Below are 23,674 nucleotides of genomic sequence, written 5' to 3' on the forward strand. Positions count from 1 at the left end.
ACAGAGGCCTTGACTTCCTCTGACAGTATGCCTTGTTCTTCCTCATCTGAAAGGATGGGAGGAGACACCTGTTCCCCAAGAAAGTAGCCTTCTATGGTCTTATTTTTTTTCCCCTTTTTGGGCATTTTCCCAGCCAGTTACTTGACTTCTGAGTTTCCTCTCCACAACCACCTTGCCTCCAGTTCCACCAAGCCAGCCCTGGGGGCTGAGATTCAGAGGAGCTACTCCAAAGCCTCAGGGGCTTTAGGCTGGGGCTGGGCTGGTATTCAGTGTGAGATTAAGATCAGCTGCTGAGGTGGGGGCAGGGCCACTACACAGAGCTCAGTTCCCTCAGAGGGTTTACAATGAGGCCTTCAACAATGGATGGGGGCTACTGCCTGCTTTGGGAGCCCCAGTCTGCTGCTGCCTCCATTGCTGCCACTTGAGGAGGCCAGAGTTATGGGGACCCCCTGTTCCCTTCTTGGTCAGCTGAAAAAACTCTCTCACTGACCTTTAGTGCCTGTGGGTTGAAGGATCTGCGCTGCTGCTGGAGATTCTGTCCCTGAAACCTACTTAATCCTGCTCCTCCTGGTGCTGCATGCAGCCAAGGCTGGACTGGGCTCTGCTCCATGTCCAGTGCGACAGACCTTTCCCGTCAGTCTTTCAGGTCACTCTGGGCTAGAAATCTCCACTCCATTGTTCTGTGGCTTCTGCTGCTCTAGAATTTGTTGAGAGTCCTTTACAGGTGGGCTGTGGGGGAAGAGCTAGTGTATGTGCATCTTTCTACTCTGCCACCTTGGCTACGCCCCCCACCCTGCACCTTTTGTCAGGCCTTGTGATAATTAGTCTTGGTGGGGAACTCTCCATTAGGCACAGCTGTTGGTTGGACTGAAGGCAAGGACCGTTTTTTATTTAAACTCTTTATCTCTCTGCCTTCCTGTGCAGAAGATGTGTCGTCAATTAATGTTGTGTCTATAGGGCTTATTTTCATCGATATTTGTTCCCTTTGTATGGATAGTAGGTAGATCAAGGGATTAGTCATTCTTCAGCAGTTAAGTCTTATCTGTGAATATGTACCCACAGCTCAGATTGCTTGTTTTGCCCATCATTCAGCCAAGAATGGTTCATTTCCCAAAAAGTAAACAGAAGAATGGGACAGGGAAAACAGATGGCAAAAAGCAGGAGGCAGCTTACATATTGTTGCCGAGGCAATTAACTTGAACTTTGCCAACTTTCTTTTTACAGAGGATGTCCTTGAGTCTTATGATAATCATCCACCTATTGTTCTGCCAAGTGGAGGGTTCAAGGTAGACTTGGAAGTGGAATGCCTGGATGATAATGTTTACCGGCATCTTCTTTACATCCGCCACTTCCTGTGGAGCCTACAGAGCAAATCCTCCCATGCTAGAGGTTCTGAGCCAGAAAATCTGAAGGTAACCTTGGTGGGATCCTCCTTAAGACAGGCTGTCAGTTTTGTTGCCTTTGGTAGAATGACTACAGTTTAAGGCCTGTGGTGTTAAGTTCTGAAAATTTCTCAATCAGGTCATCTTGGTGTGTCTGGCCATCCCATTATGTTCTTAGGAGGGTGAGATGGCCGTGGCATACCTGTGGTCTAGTATCCCTTTATTCAGCCTTACTTTCACAAAACACTTCTTTGTTTTAAGCTTCCTGATATTTTTATTCTTTTTATCTCAGACCTATGGTAGAACTGACCTACTCCTTTTCTTTTCTTCTTCAGGGTTTGCATCACACTATTCCTGAAGGGAACTCAGAGGGTCGGAGTAGTCTAGTGACTTCCAGGGATGCTGGGGACCAACTGGATTCAAAGCATTCAGTGGGCACAGTGAGCAGGGCGGTTGGAGAGGCAGCCAAAACCCTATCTGTCCCTGCCAGTGGAGCTTCCCGAGCCCAGTCCCCTGGTAGAACCCCTCTCCTGGAGAAGCTAAAGTCAAAGAACAGCATGGGCAGGAATGGCCCTAAAATGAACACTCCTCAAGGGGATTCTTCCTGTCTGTTAACCCCTCCTAACACACCACTCAACTTCGAACCCAGAAGTCAGGATTCTCCTCAGCCCAGTGGCATCTGTGAGCTAAAAAGGAATGACCTCAGTGCACAGAGCACTGCACAGGAAGGTGCGGCCAGCCCTCTGGCTCACAAGCTAAGTTTCCATTATACCCACCCACTCTGTTAAAACAAGAAACACTTTTTTCCACTTATGAAACTTTAGGGGAAAGGATTGTTTCCAGCAAAGTCAGGGCTTTTGGCTTCACCTTGTTATTGGGCTTTGTGTCATTATGTGGGGGAGGAAATGTTTAACCTTTGTAGAAAGAGCTCCCTATAGACAGAGTCTCTTTTAGGGATGCAGTTCAATTTAACCATTATAGACAGCTCCATGTACACATTGAGCATTTTGTTTCACATACAACTGTGAATACTCCCAGATTTTTCTTGAATTACTAGATAGTTCTATCAGGTTGGGGGAGAGATGAACCAGCACCTGGCCCGTACTTTGGTGGACTCCAGGGAAGGTGAACTAGTATGTGCAGATGCCTGTATACACCAAAAAGAGACTCTCTCTGACTAAATTAAGATGGGCTGACTGTTCAGATGGCACTGAGGGGCCCTGCAGCCCTTGAGTTCATTCACAGTGGCCAAACAAGGCTCCGTAATATTTTTCAGAACCAGAAGGGGAAACCTGAGTCTCTTGGACTTACTAGTTCTGTTTCTTTCTGAAAGCAAAGTTATAAACAGGATATGAACTAGAGATTCTAACCAAAAACAAAAATAGAAAACTTTACTTCATAGGGACTGTGCTGGACAGCACTTGGGCAAGAATCTTATTAGGGAGAATTAAAAATAACATTGTCATTGAAGGAAACTATATGATCACTGGAAGAAATATATAAGGAGTTAAGGAAACAAATCAAATACTTAACCTTGGATGTAGAGAAACGGTAGCTCAAACTAACAGTGTATCTTCTGGAATACTCTTTGTGCCCATAGCAGAGTAGCCACTACATTCAGGACTGACTGAATGATAAAACTTATTCATGTGGAGGAAATAATGAGATGACCCACTCCTCTGGGCTAATTCTGACCAACAGGGAGGAGCCTCCTGGTTGTTGAAGTAGGAATGATAAGAACCTTGGGAACAAATGACTATTTCACCACAGCTTCTGAAAGGGGGGAGAACATTGGACATAACCTGCCATTTACCTTAGATTTGGGGAGAGTAGATTTTAAAGAGTCTAGAGGAGGGATAAATGTCACGTTGTCAAAAGTTATAGGATGGGCAAAGGGCTAGAAGACAAACATTTCCTGTGGAAAGGATCTGGGATTATTTATTGGAGTAATAACTCAATATGAGTTAAACAGTGTGACATGAGAATGGAAGATGCTAGTGGTGTCCTCCTCTGCTTCTTTGAGAGGAATAGTCTGCAAAAAGAGACGAGTGATAATGCCTTAATCAGACCACATGTGGAAAAGAGCCGTGTTCAGGTCTGAGCACCACATTGTGGTAAGGTCATAGGCAAGCGGAAGTCTGTGCAGAAAAGGGCACCAAGGAAACCAAGAGGCCTGCAGACCTGAAAGATAAGTTGAAGGAACTGGGGATGTTTAGACTGAACGAGAGTTGAAAGGGCATGAGATAATTCTTCAAGAGTTTGAAGGGCTGTGATTTGTAAATGGAATTGGCCTCCCAGGGGAGATTGAGGGCCGGTTGAAACCAGCAGATGTGTTAAACTTCTCAGAGTAGGACCAGATTAAATATAATTGAAAAATGTTCAACAAATACAACATTGATAATGTTAATTTACGATTTTCTAAGTTAATATGTGGCCCACAGGGATGCCTTTCTGTTTGAGTTTGACACCGCTGCTGTAGAGAAGCAGACTTAGGATTGATGTAAGGAAACTCGCTGATCAAAAGTGGAATGGGAAGCTAAGAAAGTAGCACTTCATTCATACTAAAATTCTTCAAGCAGAGACCAAATGACCACATAGCAGATTTGCAAAGTGTAGGTGGACTAAGGTGGCCAGTAAAATCTCTTCAGCTCTTGACAAACTGTAAAGCTTGAGGCAAAAAACGAGATCTAACCATGTCACCTGTTTATTAATGTCTGGAAACTCTGAGATGGGACAGAAATACTTGTGATAGTAATACCTTCCCTCCCTCACTCCCTCCTTTTCCTCTGTCTATATAGGAAATCATGCCCTTTCCTGTGGGTGATCTGCCCAAAGGAATATAAATTTTGATCACTGAAAAATTTATAGGGTATCTTGAGAATTTCTTTTTTAAGGACCATACCTGAAACCCAAAACACTCTAACTATCATAGATTGGCCAACAGTAGGTCCCAGGCCAAGCTGCACTTGGTCATTGGTTGGGCTCTGATGGCTAAGAGTGAATGTAAATAGCAATTGTTTCTGTTTTGGCCAGAAATCCTGAGGGTCTGACCCTTTTAGATTGATTTTGTCTTTTTGACTAGGTAAAAGAGGCCACTCTTTGCTTCACATTGAGACCTGTTAAAGGCCTTAACTTAAAAAGTCGAAAGTCTCCCTCTGTATTTCAGGCCATCTCCAATTGGCCTGACCTATGTCTCGCCACTGGACTCAAATGTCTCTAGAGGAGAGAGTGAGGCTGTGACTTTGCCTCACTTAAATCCAATTCACTTGCAAGTCATGGCATCACCTTCCTGTTTCCATGGTCCTCCTCCAGAGCTAAGGACAAACAGCAACAATACCTAATAAAGTCATGAGCACTGGCACCTGAACACAAAAGTAATCCCTAGTTTGGGTTGGATTTTAAATTAAAACGCTCTGACATTCCCCAAGAGAAAGCAACCAGGGGAACTTAATCTCCAGAATAATTCAATTTCCTAAGCAAAGTAAATGCCCTAAAGGATACATGAGTACCTTTTACTTGTGGGTAGCGAGCATGAAGGTGCTAATTGGAACATATACAGCAAAAAACAAAGCAGTGCTAAATATATGGAAGAAGTAAGTCACAGGGGGCACCCACCAAGGATATCTGAGATATTATCTGTAGTTTAACAGTTTTATTTTGTCTCCTTATCTTTGATCCATTTCCAGAGAAGGCAGTTGAAGGTCGGCCAAAAGGCAGGAGAACGGGAAACCTGAAGAACCATCCACTTTACTGTACTTTTTGTCGTGGTGTTTGTATAGCTAATTGAGTAGCAGCCCATAAAGACTGTTATTTATATGTTAGCATATAGAGTTTTCTTATCTTCATGTTCAAATTTGCTCCAGCTTTTCCTTTCAAGCCATCTTTTCTTGGTTCTACAGGAGATTCTCCCACCCCCTTTGATTATCCCACTCCTGCCTCCTCAAGTCGCAGCTCAGCCACTGACGACTTCTGTTACGCCTTTGTGGTGGAGTTGGAAAAAGGACCCATTGGACTGGGAATGGGCCTCATAGATGGGCTGGTGAGTGAATGGGAGGCAGCTTGTCCCAGCTGCTGCCTCTGGCTTGTGTGCCATCTGAGAGGTGCCCCTGATGGAGGATCCCAGGGTTCTTGTTCCAGGTCTGTGGGATTCATGGCTATATGTTTCTGTAAAAGTATTAAGTATTTGTGATGTAGTGAGCATTGTTATCATTAGAACTATCGTATGGTAACACCCTCATGTTAAAATTTAATTTAGTCTGAAAAGGGGAGGCACTCAGGAAGTGATTGAAGTCTGTGGAAGGAAAATGGAAAAAATCACATTCCCACTGATGAAGAGCTTCCTCACACTCCCACTTAAAACTGTTAAAAGTAATCACCAGTGGAGATGTGACAACTTAGTGAATAGTGTTGCTGTGGAAGAGAGTTTATAAGAGATTCTGTACTTGGAGTTTTCTGTCTTGGAGGATGCCTAGGAAAATGAGATCACTCACTAAGAACTTTTTAGATCCTATTTGCAAAAACCTTCCATTCTGATTAAACTAAACCTTCAGTTATCCACATTAATTGGGGTATTTGGAAATTCTGGAACATTTTTTTGCTCTCCTCCTTAAAGCTTGTACTCCTTTGTTGGCCCAGACCTGGTGCTTTTATTGGTAAAGGGCAGCTGCCTTCCCCAGTGGAGACTGGAAGCTGTTTTGCAGTTAAGATACTTTAGTTCTGCAGTTGAAAAGATGCCTGGTTCGCATACCACTACATGTCAGAGGTAGGACTTGAACTCATATCTTGCTGGCTTAAAAGCCAGCTTTCTGCTATGCTCCTCTGCCACTCCTTTACTAGAGAGGATCACATAGAATGAGGCTTCTAGCCATGTGCTAATTGCATTACTGCTGTGTGTGCACAGAGGGACAGGTGTGGGAGAAAAAGAACAATAACTTATATGAGAATGTTGCTGTTTTATGTGTAGCAATGACAGGTTACACAGGAGTGAGAATTTCAGCCAAGCTTTGTTCTCATGCATACATCCTAGGCCTCTGTTCCACAGTGGTGTTGTGAATTCCTATCTTTTGCAGCACACTCCTCTGAATGCTCCTGGTATCTACATCCGGACCTTGATCCAGGACAGCCCAGCAGCCTCCGATGGGAGACTTTCCTTAGGAGACCGAATTCTTGCAGTGAATGGCACCAGTTTAATTGGCACAGATTATCAGAGGTAGAAACTTAATTCACTTATAAAGCCTTTCTCTGGGCCTCTACTCGCAGAGCAGGCACCATAGTAGGTGTTTAGTAGTTTGGGGCACTCATTTCTTCATAGCAGTTTTTTTGTTGGCAGAAAAAGAAGAGGAACAAAGTAAAATGATGTCTTTGGAATTAAAAGTAAGTGGCTTAGCTGTCAGGGTGCAGGCAAAATTAGCCATTTTTAAACGAGGGAACAACAAGTAGGCCTTAAAATCCAAGGCAGGTTGTTTCTGACCCTACTGTATCTCAGTCAGTAAGGGTTAAGTGCTTACTGTATAGTAGCCACTGTGCTAAACACTGGATAGACAAAGGGAAGCAGAAACAGGGCTTGTCCTAATGGGGAGGACAGCATCAGTAACCAGGTACATAAAAAATGTATACAAAGTATGATAAAAGATACACTGGGAGGATGAGAGCAAAAGCAGCTGGGGACCAGGAAAGAAGGTGGGACTTGAGCTGAGTTTTAAAGGAAGCTTGGGAAACTAAAGGCAGAGGGAGAGAGGAAGCATTCTAGGCATGGGGGATAGCCAATGCAAAGGTAAGGGGCTGGGAGATGACATGTATTTTTTAAGGAATTGCAATTAGGCCTGTGTAGCTGGATCGTAGAGGGCATGGAGGGGAGTAAAGTGTAAGACTGGAAAATTAGGAAGGGGAACTCGTTATGAAGAACTTTAAATACCATAGTTTATATTTCATCCTGCCGTTAATAGGTAAGCATTGTAGCTCATTGAATAGGAGGGTGCTATGGTCAGTTGTTCTTTGGTTGCTTCAGTCATGTCCAACTCTTCATGACCCCTTAAAGCCATGGTCAGAAATGTTTTTTGTTGTTTTTGTTTTTTTTTTTAAATCTTAACACCTAAGCAGAAGATGGATTAGAGTGAAGAAAAACTTGAGGTATGGAGACCAACCAGACTATTCCAAAAGTTCAGGCAGAGGGGATGTCGTGAATTTGGGTAGTTGCTGTGTAAGTGAACAGGAGACATCGTGAAGCTAGGAACAAGATTTGGTAAGGGATTGGCTATGTGGGGTGAAAATTGACCAGAGGTGCTAAGCCTGAGGAAATGGAAAGATAATGATTGTGCCCTCAGCAGTAATAGGGAAATTTAAAAGAGGGGAGGGTCTGAGTGAAAAAGATAATGATTTTTAACGATTTTGAACATACTGAGTTTGAGTTGCCTTTGGGAAATCCAGTTCTCAAGATTTCCAAAATGCAGTTTGTGATATGGAATTGTATTTCAGGAGAGGATGGGGCAAGGATATGTAGATCTCAGAGTCTTCTGACTTAGAGATGATAATTGAATCTCTGGGAACTCATTGATCACCAAGTTGAAAGTATAGAGAAGAGGGTCTAGTACAGAACTTTGTTCCCCAAAGTTCACCCATAGTAAGAGGATGACACGAAGTCAGCGAGAGTAAGGAGCTGTCAAACAGATGAGAGACGAGGGGAGATCAGTATCATAAAAACCTAGAGAGAGGATATAGGAGGGGATCAACAGTGTCAAATGATACAGAGGACAAGAGAGATTAAAACTGAGAGGCCATTGGAATGGGAAATTAAGAGGTCATTGTTAACTTTGAATAAACTGAAAAAGCCAGATTCATAGAATTAAGGAGAGAGGCAAGGAAGGGAAAGCATCATAAGTTCTTCTCTCTTACTCCCCTTAGTATGATCCCTTACTGTTGAAATAGCTTCCCCCTTCCATGGATTTACAGCTGGAAATGTAGGCTTGCTCATTCTAACAGCAAAGTGGTGATTTTTGGTCAGTTCTAAGTGTCACATCATAGGAGGAACATCAGTAAATTAGAACCCATCCAGAAAAGGGTAATGGACTGGAAATTGGGCCACACAAGAGGGAGCTGGAGCTGTTTAGCTGGAAGACTTAAGGGACAGTGGGACAGCTTTCTGTCTGCAGAAGATGAGTGTTGCTTTGTGTTGCTTGGGACAGAAGCAGGAGTAATGAGGGAAAGCTGGGGAGAGATGGATTTCAGTTTAAAGGAAGGGAACTGGTTTCCAAAACTGTAACTTGGACTGCTGCTATCTTTAAACAGAGACTCTCATCCCTTTGGGTAGTTACAGAGGGGAGATTCAGGTGTGTATAACCCCAAATTTCTGATGAGGCAGGGGAGCACAACGCCGGAGTTTGATGGTCCCACCAGCTGTTCCCGATAAACTTTGCCTGTCATGCACTGCCCTTTTGCTGATGTCTGTTTCTTCTGCTTATCAAAACTTAGCCTTTTTTAAAGGCCTCGGTTCATGCAGAAGGTGACTCACCTTCATTTGGCATTTATTACATACTCCCTTATATTCTGTTAGTCTTTTTCTTGACATTTACACTTAAAAGGACAGCAACCAATTTCCAACCTTTTGTATGAAAAGAAAAAAAACCTGTCAAAAGCAAGGACAAAAGCAAAAAAAAACAAGCCAACTTCACTCGGACTAATATGATCATTTGAGGGGAATAATGACTAAGATATATACGGAAAGTAGTATACACACACACACACACACACTTTTTGGCAGAAATCTGTCATTAGTGGGAAATGCTTTTCCAAGCTGCTATGCAAACCATTCATTTCACCGATAGCCTCATTTACAACCTCACAGATTCTGTTTTCTTTCAGTGCTGTGGACTTGATCCGATCTGGGGGAAAGAAGCTCCGGTTTCTGGTTGCCAAATCAGACATAGAAATCACTAAGAAAATCAGCTGCAGTGCCCCTCCTTCCTAGGGCTTTGGCTCTAGCACTCCTCTGCACATCTGGCTGCATCGAGGTTTTGTCACGCTCCGCTTGGTAACGTTCCTAGAAGGTGGGAATCCAGCAGGTCGTGACAAGTCTTCTCTATCTGCTTTTCGTGCTGCAAGTGTTTGCTCAATGTTACATCGTATGTTTTATGCAGAAAAAATTATAGTATTAAAAGGAATAACAGGGTTTATGAAGTGGGTGGGTGCTGCTGGCTTCCAGTATGTGTTCAGCCTGCAAACTAAACAATGGGGACATCAGATGTGACTCATCTCAGAATGATCGACTATTACTCTTCCTGCCTCCTTCCAGATTGTCTGGGCCAGTGCAGAATGTAGGATGGTAGGGTTTTAAGTCCCCTTATTAGAGTGACTTAACTGTTTGTGGTATGTGAACTTTGTATAGGCAACAAAACTCCCAGTCAGCTTTTAGTTCATGTTCTGTACATAGTATATACATGTAAAAATACTAAACTGAATAGTTTACTAGATATTCTTTTTGATGTTCCTTAACTCAAAAACTCTTATTCTACAGCTGGTCTCCAAGAACTTAGGGCCTGAGAAAAGGAAGAAAAATTCTTGGCCAGAGTGGCATCCATACTTGATTGGTACATACTGGCATTTTGACTATCTGAGCCAAAGATTTATGAAATAGCAAGCATCCTACTAAAGATTAGAAAGGTACCAGCCTCCTGTGTATGCAAGTCACATATAATGAGTTGAAATTGTCTACAGAAGACTACTTCCCATAGCATTCGTTTTCTACAAAGAAAAACAGTTTGTGATTAAATATTAACTTCGTTATTTTACGATAAGGGTTCCTAACAGATTCCCTACTGAATTCTGTGGTTAATGAGCTGGATGCCTAAGCTGGTTCTCTTGCCAAGCCAGATGAGCCCTTTAACATAGCTGGAATACTTTAGCTGACATGGTTTGGTATCAGAAACTTGTCCCTGTGCACTTTTCTTATTGGGCTGTCCCTTAGGTGTTACCCTAAGTGCCTTTGTAAGACCAATTGGGTAGTGCCAAACTCAGCCTGATCTGAAACCAAACAGTTCCCTTTTTGGAATCTATTTCTACTTTTTTTGAGGCTGACACCAGTGTACTGCTTCTCCAAAACTTTTTAGTCAGAGGTAACAGTCAAGACCGATGGAGTGATGTTTAGTTTCTAGATGGCTTATAGACCAACTATAACAAAGTAACTCGGTTTGGATTGTGAGTGAAGCTGATGAAAATTAAAACCATGGAGAATGGTTCTTTTGGGCAAGAGAAATAAACTGATGAAGCTTATCCATGCTGAGACACTGTAGTAACAGTGGGCCAGGCAGCAACCTAAGGATTGTTGTCATACTGCACTCTTAACACGTGGGGCTCCCTTGACTTTGACAGTCGTACTAACACACAACTAGAGTGAATGCAGAAACCTGTACTTCTTTTTCTTTATTCAGATGCTTCACTGAATTGTTGAATCTCAGTCTTTCCAAAAGGGAGTATATCAATGATCCTCATTTATTAAAATCAGATGTCCTGTTAATGTAAATAGGAGGGGGGATGTTCAATTCTATTCTTCAGTGTCACCACCAGCAAGAAATTTATTTCTTCATTCTTGTTAATATTGTACATCTTTTTATGTATTTATCTGACAAGTAACAATTACTAAATGGTGCAAATTTGTTTAAGAATATTGTATTTAAAGATTTAAGTGGAAAAATGGATATAATAAAATACCTACTTTAATATGCTTAAGAAAATAACTGCAAAGAAATCTGATTTTACTCAGGAAACAAAAGTAAACTGCAATTTCACGTGTCAAAACTGCTACACTCTCGCCAGCTCAAGAAGACTGCTGTATATGATTCTGAACAGTCTATTATCTTGTCGAAGGAGTCTGTGTTTCCCTAGATGTATAAGTTGATCCACAGGAAAACCCATCTCCAATCCCAGGGAGAGTACAGCACCATTTCAGTCAGTCACCAAATCCAAAACTGAGACCACAGATCTGAGGTCTGTTTAAAACAGCCCCACTCACAATGCAGTCATAATAGGAAAGGGCACGTAAATAAAATACTGATGGCTCAAGAGGAGAACCATAACATGCACCTCCTTATATTCACACTTCTGTCATATCTTCCCATTGGATTTGCCCCTTGCCATTAATACTTAGGAGCTTAGCTAAACACGAGCCTACAGCTCTAAATCTGAGTTCTCCAATGTGTACTGGGTCACGTTGCTATCCTGCCCTGGCAGAAGGCCAACCTCTTTCTCAACCAGCTGGCTGACCATCCTCAGGGCCAGAGGCAAGGAGGTATTCGTGTCAAGGTGATAACGTGGGTTAGACACCTCTACGGATGGTGTCAGGACAAACTGAGCCACACTTGGCATTTTCAGTAAGTTCATCAACTCAGTGGCCCTAGTCAGGATAGTCTCTGTGTCTTCCTCGCTATACACAGAGGTCATAGCAGGACTCTCAGCAAAGGATCTCACCTTGGACAGGAACAAGAAAACCCTGAAAAAAAAATAAAGAGATCACAAAATTATAAGAACTGAAAGGGTAGCTTTAAAAGTTACTGTTTTCATTTCACTTTAGAGGGGAAAACTCAGCCAAGAAAGATTGTGCCTAATATCACACAGTGAATTAGTGGGGGAGTCTTAGACTCTTGATCTCCTTATTTCCAACAGCCTCCATTCTAGGGTCCAGTCTGAGGAAATGCACCTTTCTTGCAAAAGCAGATTTGACTCAGAGAAAGTGGGACAAACTAAGGTATTCATGGCACTCTGGAGGTAATCAAGGCACAGAGCAGATACCACAGATATAATTTTAGTAAAGGAACAGTTAACTTTAGCAGTGAAATAGCCAAACCATTTCCCACAAAAACTTAACATTTCTTTTTCCCACTTCCCAATGATGTACCTAGGAATCAAATCTTGACTTCGAGAGACTAGTTTGGTCAACGTGGTCATGAGAACTGTGATTACTCGTGGAGAGCACTTGGGAAGTGTAGCAGAAGGGCGAAACTGAGTAATTTCAAATAGCAAGGCCTCCAGGGCTTCAAAGAATTTGTTGATCAGCTCCACGGTGCACCGTCTGTCATAGAGCACAGACAGGTATTCTCCAATTGCCCAGACCTGTAGCCAAACACAGAAAACCATTATGAGTAACTTAGTATTCTTTCAAAACACCACAAAATGCTCTCTGGCAAATAAAGTGATCAAGCAAAGGTAAGCAGCAGCTAAGCAGGTGACTTACCACATTGGTGAATATGTTCTCCTTGCTGTGGATATTGCTGATGGTTCCTGTGAACTCCAGTAGTTCCTTAGACAGTTCAACTACTAGAGAAGGATGTAGTTTACACAGGACCAGAAGCTGGGAACTCATTATTCTGCCAGGGAAGAGTGGTTAAACAATCAATAGGCATTTATTCAGGTTAACATCATGTTCCATAAAATAGCAGACTCTAGGCAAGGAACATTAGCCATGGACCAGTATGTAATTTTCCATGGCAATATGTTATATATGATATAATTCAATGTAATACAATGCAGTATTATGTAACCACCTACCTGTGGAGTTTTTTCCCCTACCTTCTGTACTGACTCACTCCAGGACTAGAGCAAATATACCTTGTTTTATATAATGAATTTTTAAAAAAACAAAGTAGAAAAGACAATACTCAAGTTCTAAGGTTATAGAATCCCCGACCCTCCAACCTAATCCATGAATATGTAAAGATGCAAAGACAAAATGAACCAAGGAAGTGTCTAGATTTGTAACTCTGTGGGGGAGAAAGTGAGGATGAAGTGGGCTCTTCAAATTCTGGGAAGGCTGTGATTCAAAATCCAAAACATGATTACAAACTAGATCCATAGGACTCTGGGGCATTTTGTACATTTTTTCTCTAATAGCATGTTAACAGGCTGGATTTTTCTTAGAGAATTTTTGAATTCTAATTATAGTTATTCTAGTTGCATATTAAAGGACTGACAAATCTTTTCCCTAGGGCACCAATCTACAACTGAAATGAAAAGAAAAAGTGGTTTCCATAGAAACAAGAGTAACATTTACTTTAAGATTCCAGTGATGGAAATTTCTTATCTGATATGAGGCCACATTCATCTTGGCTTTCTAAATCAAACTAATGTTAAATACATGAATGAGCTGTGCTTTGTGAAAAATTAAAAAATTTGCCTTTCTACTGAGGTGTCCTGATACCAGACTCAGTATGAAGAAAACGGCACTGAGATAACGAATTACCATGGTTTATATGAAAAGGACAGTGACAGCAGCTGACAGAAAGAGGTTTTTGCCAAAGAGTAATAAGAAGATACAAAATTAGGTAAGGTCCAAAATGCCAGTATGAAAAAGTTTAGACTTGATCTTGTGGTTTCTTGCAAAGAGGAAATAATAAAATATTTGTTAAAGTTTAGTTCTAGAACCAGTATGAAGTAAAGAAAGAGAAATTAGTTAGGCTACTGCTGGGTTATGAAGGAAAAAATCTTTTAGTTGTTGCTGGAATAATGACTGAAGGGGAGACAAATCCAAGAAACATTTTTTCAGGAAAAAAATAGGCTATGAAGGTGGAGGCTGCAGGAACTGTGGTGTAACACTCGCAACTTGCCTGCCGAGGAAATAGGAGCAATGGAAGTGCCATTATTAGGAATGGACCAGTTGGAAAAAGATAGAGTGAAGTAGGAAGCAATGTGAAATCAGAACTACACATAAACATCTAGGAATGACTACAAAAAGGGGCAGTTAAAAGTATCTGGAAGAGCAGGGAAGGAGCCAAGATGGCGGAGTAGAAAGACACACATATGCTAGCTCCAAACCCACAGCCCATAAAATATCTGTAAAGAAGAACTCCCAACAAATTCTGGAGCAGCAGAAGCCACAGAACAAGGGAGTGGACAAGATTTCTGTTCCAGAGAGACCTGAACACCTGACGGGAAAGGTCCTTAGCACCCCGGACCGGAGCGGAGCCCAGCCCTACCTTGGCCGCACGGCAACGAGAGGAGCAGATTCCACCAGGCTTCAGAGACAGAATCTCCAGCAGCCGTGCAGGTCCTTCCACCCACAGGTGACAAGGGTCAGTGAGAGTCTTTTTGGGTGGCTCACAGGGGAGTGGGGTATCCCCGTGGCTTGGGCCCCCTCGGGAGGCAGCAGTGGGGGCTGCGGCAGACAGGGGCTCCCAAAGCAGGCAGGAGCTCGGATCCATTGTTGAAGGTCTCCTCATAAATCCCCTGGGGGAACTGAGCCCCTTGTGGCGGCCCTGCCCCCACCTGAGCAGCTGAACTTAATCTCACACTGAATAGCAGCCCTGGCCCTGCCCAAAGCCCTGAGGCTGGGAAGCAGCATTTGAATCTCAGACCCCAAGCGCTGGCTGGGTGGTTCTGGAGGCGTGGTGGGGGTGGAAAGAAAACTCAGAACACAAGTCACTGGCTGGGAAAATGCCCAGAAAAGGGAAAAAAAATAAGACTATATATAGAAGGTTACTTTCTTGGTGAACAGATATTTCTTCCCTTCCTTTCTGATGAGGAAGAACAATGCTTACCATCAGGGAGAGACACAGAAGTCAAGGCTTCTGTATCCCACACATCCAAAATAAATACAGGATGGTCTCAGGCCTTGGAAGAGCTCAAAAAGGATTTTGAAAATCAAGTTAGAGAGATGGAGGAAAAACTGGGAAGAGAAATGAGAGAGATGAAAGAAAAGCATGAAAAGCAGGTCAACACCTTGCTAAAAGAGACCCAAAAAAATGCTGAAGAAAATAACACCTTGAAAAATAGGCTAACTCAATTTGGCAAAAGAGGTTCAAAAAGCCAATGAGGAGAAGAATGCTTTCAAAAGCAGAATTAGCAAAATGGAAAAGGAGGTCCGAAAGCTCACTGAAGAAAATAGTTCATCAAAATTAGAATGGAACAGATGGAGGCCAATGACTTTATGAGAAACCAAGAAATCACAAAACAAAACCAAAAGAATGAAAAAATGGAAGATAATGTGAAATATCTCATTGGAAAAACAACTGACCTGGAAAAGAGATCCAGGAGAGACAATTTAAAAATTATGGGACTACCTGAAAGCCATGATCAAAAAAAGAGCCTAGACATCATCTTCCATGAAATTATCAAGGAAAACTGCCCTGAGATTCTAGGAACCATCGGGCAAAATAGGTATTCAAGGAATCCACCGATCACCGCCTGAAAGAGATCCAAAAAGAGAAACTCCTAGGAACATTGTGGCCAAATTCCTGAGTTCCCTGGTCAAGGAGAAAATATTGCAAGCAGCTAGAAAGAAACAATTCAAGTATTGTGGAAATAACAATCAGGATAACACAAGATCTAGCAACTTCTACGTTAAGGGATCAAAGGGCGTGGAATAGGATATTCCAGAAGTCAAAGGAACTAGGACTAAAACCAAGAATCACCTACCCAGAAAAACTGAGTATAATACTTCAGGGGAAAAATTGGTCTTTCAATGAAATAGAGGACTTTCAAGCATTCTTGATGAAAAGACCAGAGATGAAAAGAAAATTTGACTTTCAAACACAAGAATCAAGAGAAGTATGAAAAGGTAAACAGCAAAGAGAAATCATAAGGGACTTACTAAAGTTGAACTGTTTACATTCCTACATGGAAAGAAAATATTTGTAACTCTTGAAACTATTCAGTATCTGGGTAGTGGGTGGGATTACACACGTGCACACACACACGCACACACACATAGAGACAGAGTGCACAGAGTGAATTGAATAGGATGGGATCATATCTTTAAAAAATGAAATTAAGCAGTGAGAGAGAAATATATTGGGAGGAGAAAGGGAGAAATGGAATGGGGCAAATTATCTCTCATAAAAGAGGCAAGCAAAAGACTTTTTAGTGGAGGGAAAAAGAAGGGAGGTGAGAGAAAAACATGAAGCTTACTCTCATCACATTCCACTAAAGGAAGGAATAAAATGCACACTCATTTTGGTATGAAAACCTATCTTACAATATAGGAAAGTTAGGGAGAAGGGGATGAGCAGGGTGGGGGGGAGGATGGAAGGGAGGGCAATGGGAGGAGGGAGCAATTTGAAGTCAACACTCTTGGGGAGGGACAGGATCAAAAGAGAGAATAGAAGCAGTGGGGGGCAGGATAGGATGGAGGGAAATATAGTGAGTCCTACACAATACAACTATTATGGAAGTCATTTGCAAAACTACACAGATATGGCCTATATTGAATTGCTTGCCTTCCAAAGGAAATGAGTGGGGAGGGAGGGATGAAGAGAAGTTGGAACTCAAAGTATTAGGAACAACTGTCGAGTACTGTTCTTGCTACTAGCAAATAAGAAATACAGGTAAAGGGGTATAGAAAGTTATCTGGCCCTACAGGACAAAAGAGAAGATGGGGACAAGGGAAGGGAGGGATGATAGAAGAGAGGGCAGATTGGTGATAGGGGCGGTTAGAATGCTCAGTGTTTTGGGGTGGGGGGAGGGGACAAATGGGGAGAAAATTTGGAACCCAAAATTTTGTGAAAATGAATGTTAAAAGTTAAATAAATTAATTAAAACAAAATAAGTATCTGGAAGAAATAAGCTCTGCTCCTGAAGAAGGTGGTAAGGAGACGAAAGGACTAGCAGGAGAGACCTACCTGTGGACAGCAACTTTAAATTGTGGAACGTCAAAGAGCAAATCACTTCTTTCCAACAGCAGCACTGCCAGCTGGTTTATCAGTGGCCCATCTGCAAACTGAAGTTCAATATTGCCACGATGAACTAAAACATGGGACAGAACGTACATGTGACACGGTCCCTGTCCTGTAGTAACTTATAAAAGACAACCCAGACTTAAAATGTTTGCTTCATCCTTTGATCCCTTTACAATATGTGGGGGAACCTGGGGCGCTAAGTACAAAGAAAAGAAAGGCAATACCTCCCCTAAAAGGTTACAATCTAATAAATTAGGTTTATTACAGGATAAGACAAATATACAAGTAACTATAACACAGACCAGAATATAAGTGCTCAACAAAGGCCTGAAGGGCTCTGGCTGTTGAAGAGATAACTTCCAGTTGGGTAAATTAGGGAAGGCTTCAGGAACGAAGTGGTATTTCACATAAGACCCAAAAAATAACTGGTATTGTATGTAAGGTGGATTTTAGTGTGTGTAAAGTGAATTTTTGTTATTACTTCTTAGCATTCAGTTTCCCAGGATCCACAGCCATAACCATCTCTTGTTCCCAGGTATTAGATATGAGTTTCCACAGTTATGGTTCAAAACATCCCCATGCTTCCACAGCATGGGGGTAATGACAAATAATATAAACATCCACTGTTACTACACAGTGAGATACAGGGATGAGGTGATGTAACCTTGTGAGGCTGTTGCTGGCAAGATGCCTTTTTTGTCTGTTGGTCTATAAAGCAGGTGGTCACTAGACAGTGAGTGGGGAACCCTTAGGATTGAATGCGCAAATGCTGTGTGTGCCTCAGCTGGCCCCCACTGAGGCTTGAATGGATTTAGGGGAAGTCTAAGTTGTGCCTGTTTCAACTGATTCCATCAAGAGGCAGGGGTGGTTGCCCCCCCTTCTCACTGGCCCCTGCAAGGAGGGTGATTAGAGAATGCTGTAGGAGTCTGTCCTCCCATTATCACCAGTCCTCTTCTGAGAAGACTAGTATAGAATAAAGTAAGATTATTAACCCCTTCTTAGTGTCTTTCCCGTCTGACCAGATCAAGAGTGAACCTGTGCTACCAGCCCTCCCATGTGCTGTATTTATCTGTCTTCCAGGTATGTGTAGTCAAAAAGGAAATTTCAAGTGACTGAAGATGCTAGGAAACTGCAAAGTATGTGTGGGAAACCAAATAGCCCAGTCTGGTTAAAGAGCACAGAGGAGCAGGCACACTAAAACTGTTTTGTGAAGAGTCCTGAATGCCAGGGTAAGAAATCCAGACTCCTCAGGTAGTAAGAAGGCATGGAAAGTTTCTAAGAAAGAAAGGTAATATGACTGCTGTAGAACCGAATAGAGAAACAGTATCTGTGAGAAGAGGCTTACCTCAGTCACCACAGTAAAGAAAAGCTGTATTAAAATGGGGACAGTCTCTGCACACTGCACAACTCGTGAACAACTGGCCATGGGCTTCAGCAGCTGATGGAGTGGAGTCAACCTATGAGCAATAATCAATATCAGACCTGCAGTAACGGGTAATGCAGTAATTAAACACTAGCTCCATTCCAAACCAGTGTTCCCCACAGACTTGCATTTATATCTTTTTAAAAATGATTATTCACAAGAATTAAAAGAGGCTGATAGCATAATTTGTGGATTATCCAGGTAAGCTCAAAGGAAAAAAGAAAGAAGTCAAGTAAATTCTGATGCTTATATAGGTTTCAGGGGTTGGCAGAGAGAGAAAATTTGTATTAATAGTTTAAAATATTTTGAGACCATCTTGATTTTTTCTTCTCATTAGCATAGAGAGCAATTTAGCCATAAAGGCAAGAGATGACATACAAACCCAGACATTTCAGTCAACTTTCACTAGAGAAACCTTTCCTCCTGACACTGCACAAATAAATACATCTCTCCTTAGATATTAGTCCCGCAGCCTGGATAAAATTTTTCTTCTGCATTGATTTTTCTAAACCTCGTGTGTCCCAGCCTTTATGAGACAGCAAGTGAGAAAGGCCCTATCACCATTCCTATCCCTAAGAACATTCTCACCACTGCAAATGAACCAGATAGCCAGTCTTACCCCTTGATAATTCCCCTGGCCTTTGTGCGCAGCAGGTACTGAAAGAGAGCTTGGTAGTGAGGATCTCGGAAGCCATCCAAACAGCTGGTGGGCTTTAGGGTTGGATCCCAGAGAGGCTTCTCAGCTGTAGGAAACGATGACCTAATCACCAAAACACCCAAATCCCAGAAAAGAGGATAAAGTATGAGGTCATGTCCTTTTCTACTCCTGCCAGAATTTTGGGAGGTCATTACTAGAACTATCTTAAAAAGATCTTCCTCGGAAACTTCACTCTCTATGGTCATAGGATCACCTTATTCATTCTCACTGCAACTCCCTACTCATTATCTGTTCTAGCCTTATGTTCCTCTTTATAATCTTGATGCGACAGTTAAAACCAGACCGACCTTTACCTTTCTTCTACCCTCAACTCCCTTGCCTGCTTGTAGTTCTAATATTATCACCCACCCCTTTCCATGCCCCTAGATAACCCCCTCCCCCTCACATCCACCTTATCCATGCCTACTCAAAAGGAGTAGGCATGGAGAAGGCACAACAGTGCTGACTGCATACTCTACAAAGTTATTTTACACGATTTCAGCTGAGCCCCCACTGCTATAGGGCAATCCTTTTATTACCCTGATTTGTCTATTCCAAATCTTTTCTCCTTGAGCCTCCTGCAGCAGCATTTCCCCAATATTCTCACATTTTACTAAGAAAACTGAAGTGATTCATCATGAGATCCTCACCAATTCTATACCTCACACCTTTTAACTTCCCCTCTGCTTTTGTTCTCATCTTTGAGGGAGCGAATAAGGGAATACGCATTTATGTAGAGCCACTATGTGCCAGGCCCTTTACAAATGTTATCTCATCTGATCCTCACAACAATTCTGCTAGGGGTAGCTGCTGTATGATCCCCATTTTACAGTCAACTAGTGTCTGAATTTACACTCAGGTCTTCCTGAACCCAGGCCCAGCATTCTGTCCACTGAGCCACCAGCTGCCTTTACACTGATTTCTACTTCCTTCCTCAAATCACAATTGCTTTTCAACTCCTTGCAGTGCAGTGTCTGACCTCATCACTCATGGAAACAGGTTTCTTTGGAGCTACCAGTGAAGACAAGATGACAGAACTAGCTCAAGAATTACTGCAAACTTCTCCTTTTATAGATGACGAAACCAAGGACTAGGGAGGTTAAATAACTTGCTCAAAATCACAAAGGAAATCCAGAGGTGAGATTTGAACCCAGAATGTCTGACTCTAGAGCCAGGGCTCATTCCACTTTATGATGCTGCTCTGTAAACCCAATAGTTTTTAATGGTTCTTAACAGCCTTCTGGTCCTCCTCAACATTTTAATTCCTCTCTACTCCCACTTTTGCTATGTCCCACTTTCTCTGCAGTAGTGTATGTACCCAGGGCCTCCATCCCGGGATGTTTTTGTATCCCTCTTCTGATTCTGTCGACATCTTTGGGTTCAATTCTCTTCTCTACCCACATGATTCTCCAATATATACATCTACCTCTCCTCTTCTCAGCACTAGTTCCATATCATTAACTGCTTGCTGTGAATATCTCTACTTTGATGTCCTATTTCTATAGGACTTAAAGGTTTGCAAAGGACATTACATGTTATCTCATTTGATTCTCACATCAATCTTGCAAAGCAAGTGCTATTATTTTTTTTTTTTGACTCTTTGGCTTCTGCGCCTTTTTTTTTTATAATTAAATTTATTTATTTAACTTTTAACATTCATTTTCACAAAATTTTGGGTTACAAATTTTCTCCCCTTTTATCCCCTCCCCCCCCAAACACCAAGCATTCTAATTGCCCCTATGACCAATCTGCTCTCTCTTCCATCATCCCTCTCTGCTCTTGTCTCCGTCTTCTCTTTTGTCCTACAGGGCCAGATAGCTTTCTATACCCCTTTACCTGTATTTCTTATTTCCTAGTGGCAAGAACATTACAGTTGATCCTAACACTTTGAGTTCCAACTTCTTTACCTCCCTCCCTCTCCACCCCTTCCCTTTGGAAGGCAAGCAATTCAATATAGGCCAAATCTGTGTAGTCTTGCAAATGACTTCCATAATAGTTGTGTTGCATAGGACTAACTATATTTCCCTCCATCCTATCCTGTCCCCCATTACTTCTATTCTCTTTTGATCCTATCCCTCCCCATGAGTGTCGACCTCGAATTGCACTCTCCTCCCCATGCCCTCTCTTCTATCATCCCCCCCACCCTGCTCGTCCCCTTATCCCCAACTTTCCTGTATTGTGAGATAGGTTTTCCTACCAAAATGAGTGTGCATTTTATTCTTTCCTTTAGTGGAATGTGATGAGAGTAGACTTCATGTTTTTCTCTCACCTCCCCTCTTTATCCCTCCACTAATGAGTCTTTTGCTTGCCTCTTTTATGAGAGATAATTTGCCCCATTCCATCTCTCCCTTTCTCCTCCCAATATATTTCTCTCTCACTGCTTGATTTCATTTTTTTTTTTTAAGATATGATCCCATCCTATTCAATTCACTGTCTCTATGTGTGTGTGCGTGTGTGTGTGCATGTGTGTGTGTGTAATCCCACCCAGTACCCAGATACTGAAATGTTTCAAGAGTTACAAATATTGTCTTTCCATGTAGGAATGTAAACAGTTCAACTTTAGTAAGTCCCTTATGACTTCTCTTTGCTGTTCACCTTTTCATGCTTCTCTTCATTCTTGTGTTTGAAAGTCAAATTTTCTTTTCAGCTCTGGTCTTTTCATCAAGAATGCTTGAAAATCCTCTATTTCATTGAAAGACCATTGTTTCCCCTGAAGTATTATACTCAGTTTTGCTGGGTAGGTGATTCTTAGTTTTAGTCCTAGTTCCTTTGACTTCTGGAATATCCTATTCCATGCCCTTCGATCCCTTAATGTAGAGGCTGCTAGATCTTGTGTTATCCTGATTGTATTTCCACAATACTTGAATTGTTTCTTTCTAGCTGCTTGCAATATTTTCTCCTTGACCTGGGAACTCTGGAATTTGGCCACAATGTTCCTAGGAGTTTCTCTTTTTGGATCTCTTTCAGGCGGTGTTCTGTGGATTCCTTGAATATTTTGCCCTCTGGTTCTAGAATCTCAGGGCAGTTTTCCTTGATAATTTCATGAAAGATGATGTCTAGGCTCTTCTTTTGATCATGGCTTTCAGGTAGTCCCAAAATTTTTAAATTGTCTCTCCTGGATCTATTTTCCAGGTCAGTTGTTTTTCCAATGAGATATTTCACATTATCTTCCATTTTTTCATTCTTTTGGTTTTGTTTTGTGATTTCTTGGTTTCTCACAAAGTCCTTAGCCTCCATCTGTGCCATTCTAATTTTGAAAGAACTATTTTCTTCAGTGAGCTTTTGAATCTCCTTTTCCATTTGGCTAATTCTGCTTTTGAAAGCATTCTTCTCCTCATTGTCTTTTTGAACCTCTTTTGCCAATTGAGTTAGGCTATTTTTCAAGGTGTTATTTTCTTCAACATTTTTTTGGGTCTCCTTTAGCAGGGAGCTGATCTGCTGTTCATGCTTTGACTTCAAGTCTCTCATTTCTCTTCCCAGCTTTTCCTCTACCTCTCTAACTTGATTTTCAAAATTCTTTTTGAGCTCTTCCATGGCCTAAGCCCATTGGGTGGGCTGGGACACAGAAGCCTTGATTTCTGTGTCTTTGCCTGATGGTAAGCATTGTTCTTCCTCATTAGAAAGGAAGGGAGGAAATGCCTGTTCACCAAGAAAGTAACCTTCTATAGTCTTATTTCTTTTCCCTTTTCTGGGCATTTTCCCAGCCAGTGACTTGACCTCTGAATATTCTCCTCACACCCACCTTGCCTCCTGATCCTCCCAGCCAGCGCTTGGGGTCTGAGATTCAAATGCTGCTTCCAGCCTTAGGGCTTTTGGGGGCGGGGCAGGGCTGTTATTCAGTATGAGATTATGTTCAGGTGCTGAGATCGGGGCAGGGCCGCCTCTCAGGCTCAGTTCCCTCAGGGGGTTTATGCGCAGACTTTCCACAATGGATTCAGGCTCCTGCCCGCTTGGGCAGCCCTGGTCTGCAGCCGCCTCTCAGCTTCTACCTCCCAGGGGGGCCTGAATTATGGGGGCACCCCACTCCCCTCTCAACCCACCAAAGAGACTCTCTCACCGACCCCTGTCACCTGTGGGTGGAGGGACTTGTGCGGCCGCTGGAGATCCTGTCCCTGAAGCCTGCTTGGATCTGTTTCTCTCGGTGCCGCGGCCGCTGCCACAGCAGCTCTGGGCTGGGCTCCGCGTCCGCGACGGACCTTTTGTGAGAGGTTTGCAGGTCCCTCTGTGGGTGGAGGGACCTGCGTGGCCACTGGAGATCCCGTCCCTGAAGCCCGCTCGGATCTTTTCCTCTCGGTGCCGCAGCCGCGGCAGGGCTGCACTCAGCTCCCAGTCCCGGCGCCCAGTCCGCAGCGCGAAGGACCCCCCGCGAGAGGTTTGCAGGTCTCTCTGGAACAGAACTCTCCCTCGCTCCAATGTTCCGTGGCCTCTGGGTGCAGAATTCGCCATGAGCCCTTCTATGGGTTGTGGGTTCGGAGCTATGTGTATGTGCATCTTTCTACTCCACCATCTTCCATGT

General features: G+C 42.6%; 2 protein-coding genes across 6 annotated transcripts in view; one reads left to right on the forward strand and one right to left on the reverse strand.

Moving 5' to 3' along the window:
* Positions 1-11,107, forward strand: part of RADIL (Rap associating with DIL domain) — a 114,841-nt gene extending 103,734 nt beyond the window's left edge. For 3 of the 4 annotated variants that reach the window (XM_072597668.1, XM_072597667.1, XM_072597670.1), the window contains exons 11-15: positions 1,225-1,412; positions 1,718-2,111; positions 5,282-5,421; positions 6,452-6,591; positions 9,240-11,107. In XM_072597668.1, coding sequence (XP_072453769.1) covers positions 1,225-1,412; positions 1,718-2,111; positions 5,282-5,421; positions 6,452-6,591; positions 9,240-9,345 — 968 coding nt within the window. In that variant the 3' untranslated portion in view covers positions 9,346-11,107. Of the gene's footprint in view, positions 1-1,224; positions 1,413-1,717; positions 2,270-5,281; positions 5,422-6,451; positions 6,592-9,239 lie in introns of those variants that run through there. The other variant, XM_072597669.1, reaches the window with a different exon arrangement.
* The window catches only part of AP5Z1 (adaptor related protein complex 5 subunit zeta 1), a 31,701-nt gene continuing 18,808 nt past the window's right edge, over positions 10,782-23,674 (reverse strand). For both annotated transcript variants that reach the window (XM_072597673.1, XM_072597672.1), the window contains exons 12-17: positions 19,081-19,221; positions 18,384-18,495; positions 16,982-17,079; positions 12,604-12,736; positions 12,268-12,482; positions 10,782-11,862 (exon numbers count right to left, since the gene is read on the reverse strand). In XM_072597673.1, coding sequence (XP_072453774.1) covers positions 11,541-11,862; positions 12,268-12,482; positions 12,604-12,736; positions 16,982-17,079; positions 18,384-18,495; positions 19,081-19,221 — 1,021 coding nt within the window. In that variant the 3' untranslated portion in view covers positions 10,782-11,540. The remainder of the gene's footprint in view (positions 11,863-12,267; positions 12,483-12,603; positions 12,737-16,981; positions 17,080-18,383; positions 18,496-19,080; positions 19,222-23,674) is intronic.

The sequence above is a fragment of the Notamacropus eugenii genome, chromosome 3 (genome assembly GCF_028372415.1).
Source record: "Notamacropus eugenii isolate mMacEug1 chromosome 3, mMacEug1.pri_v2, whole genome shotgun sequence".
Taxonomy (NCBI): Eukaryota; Metazoa; Chordata; class Mammalia; order Diprotodontia; family Macropodidae; genus Notamacropus; species Notamacropus eugenii.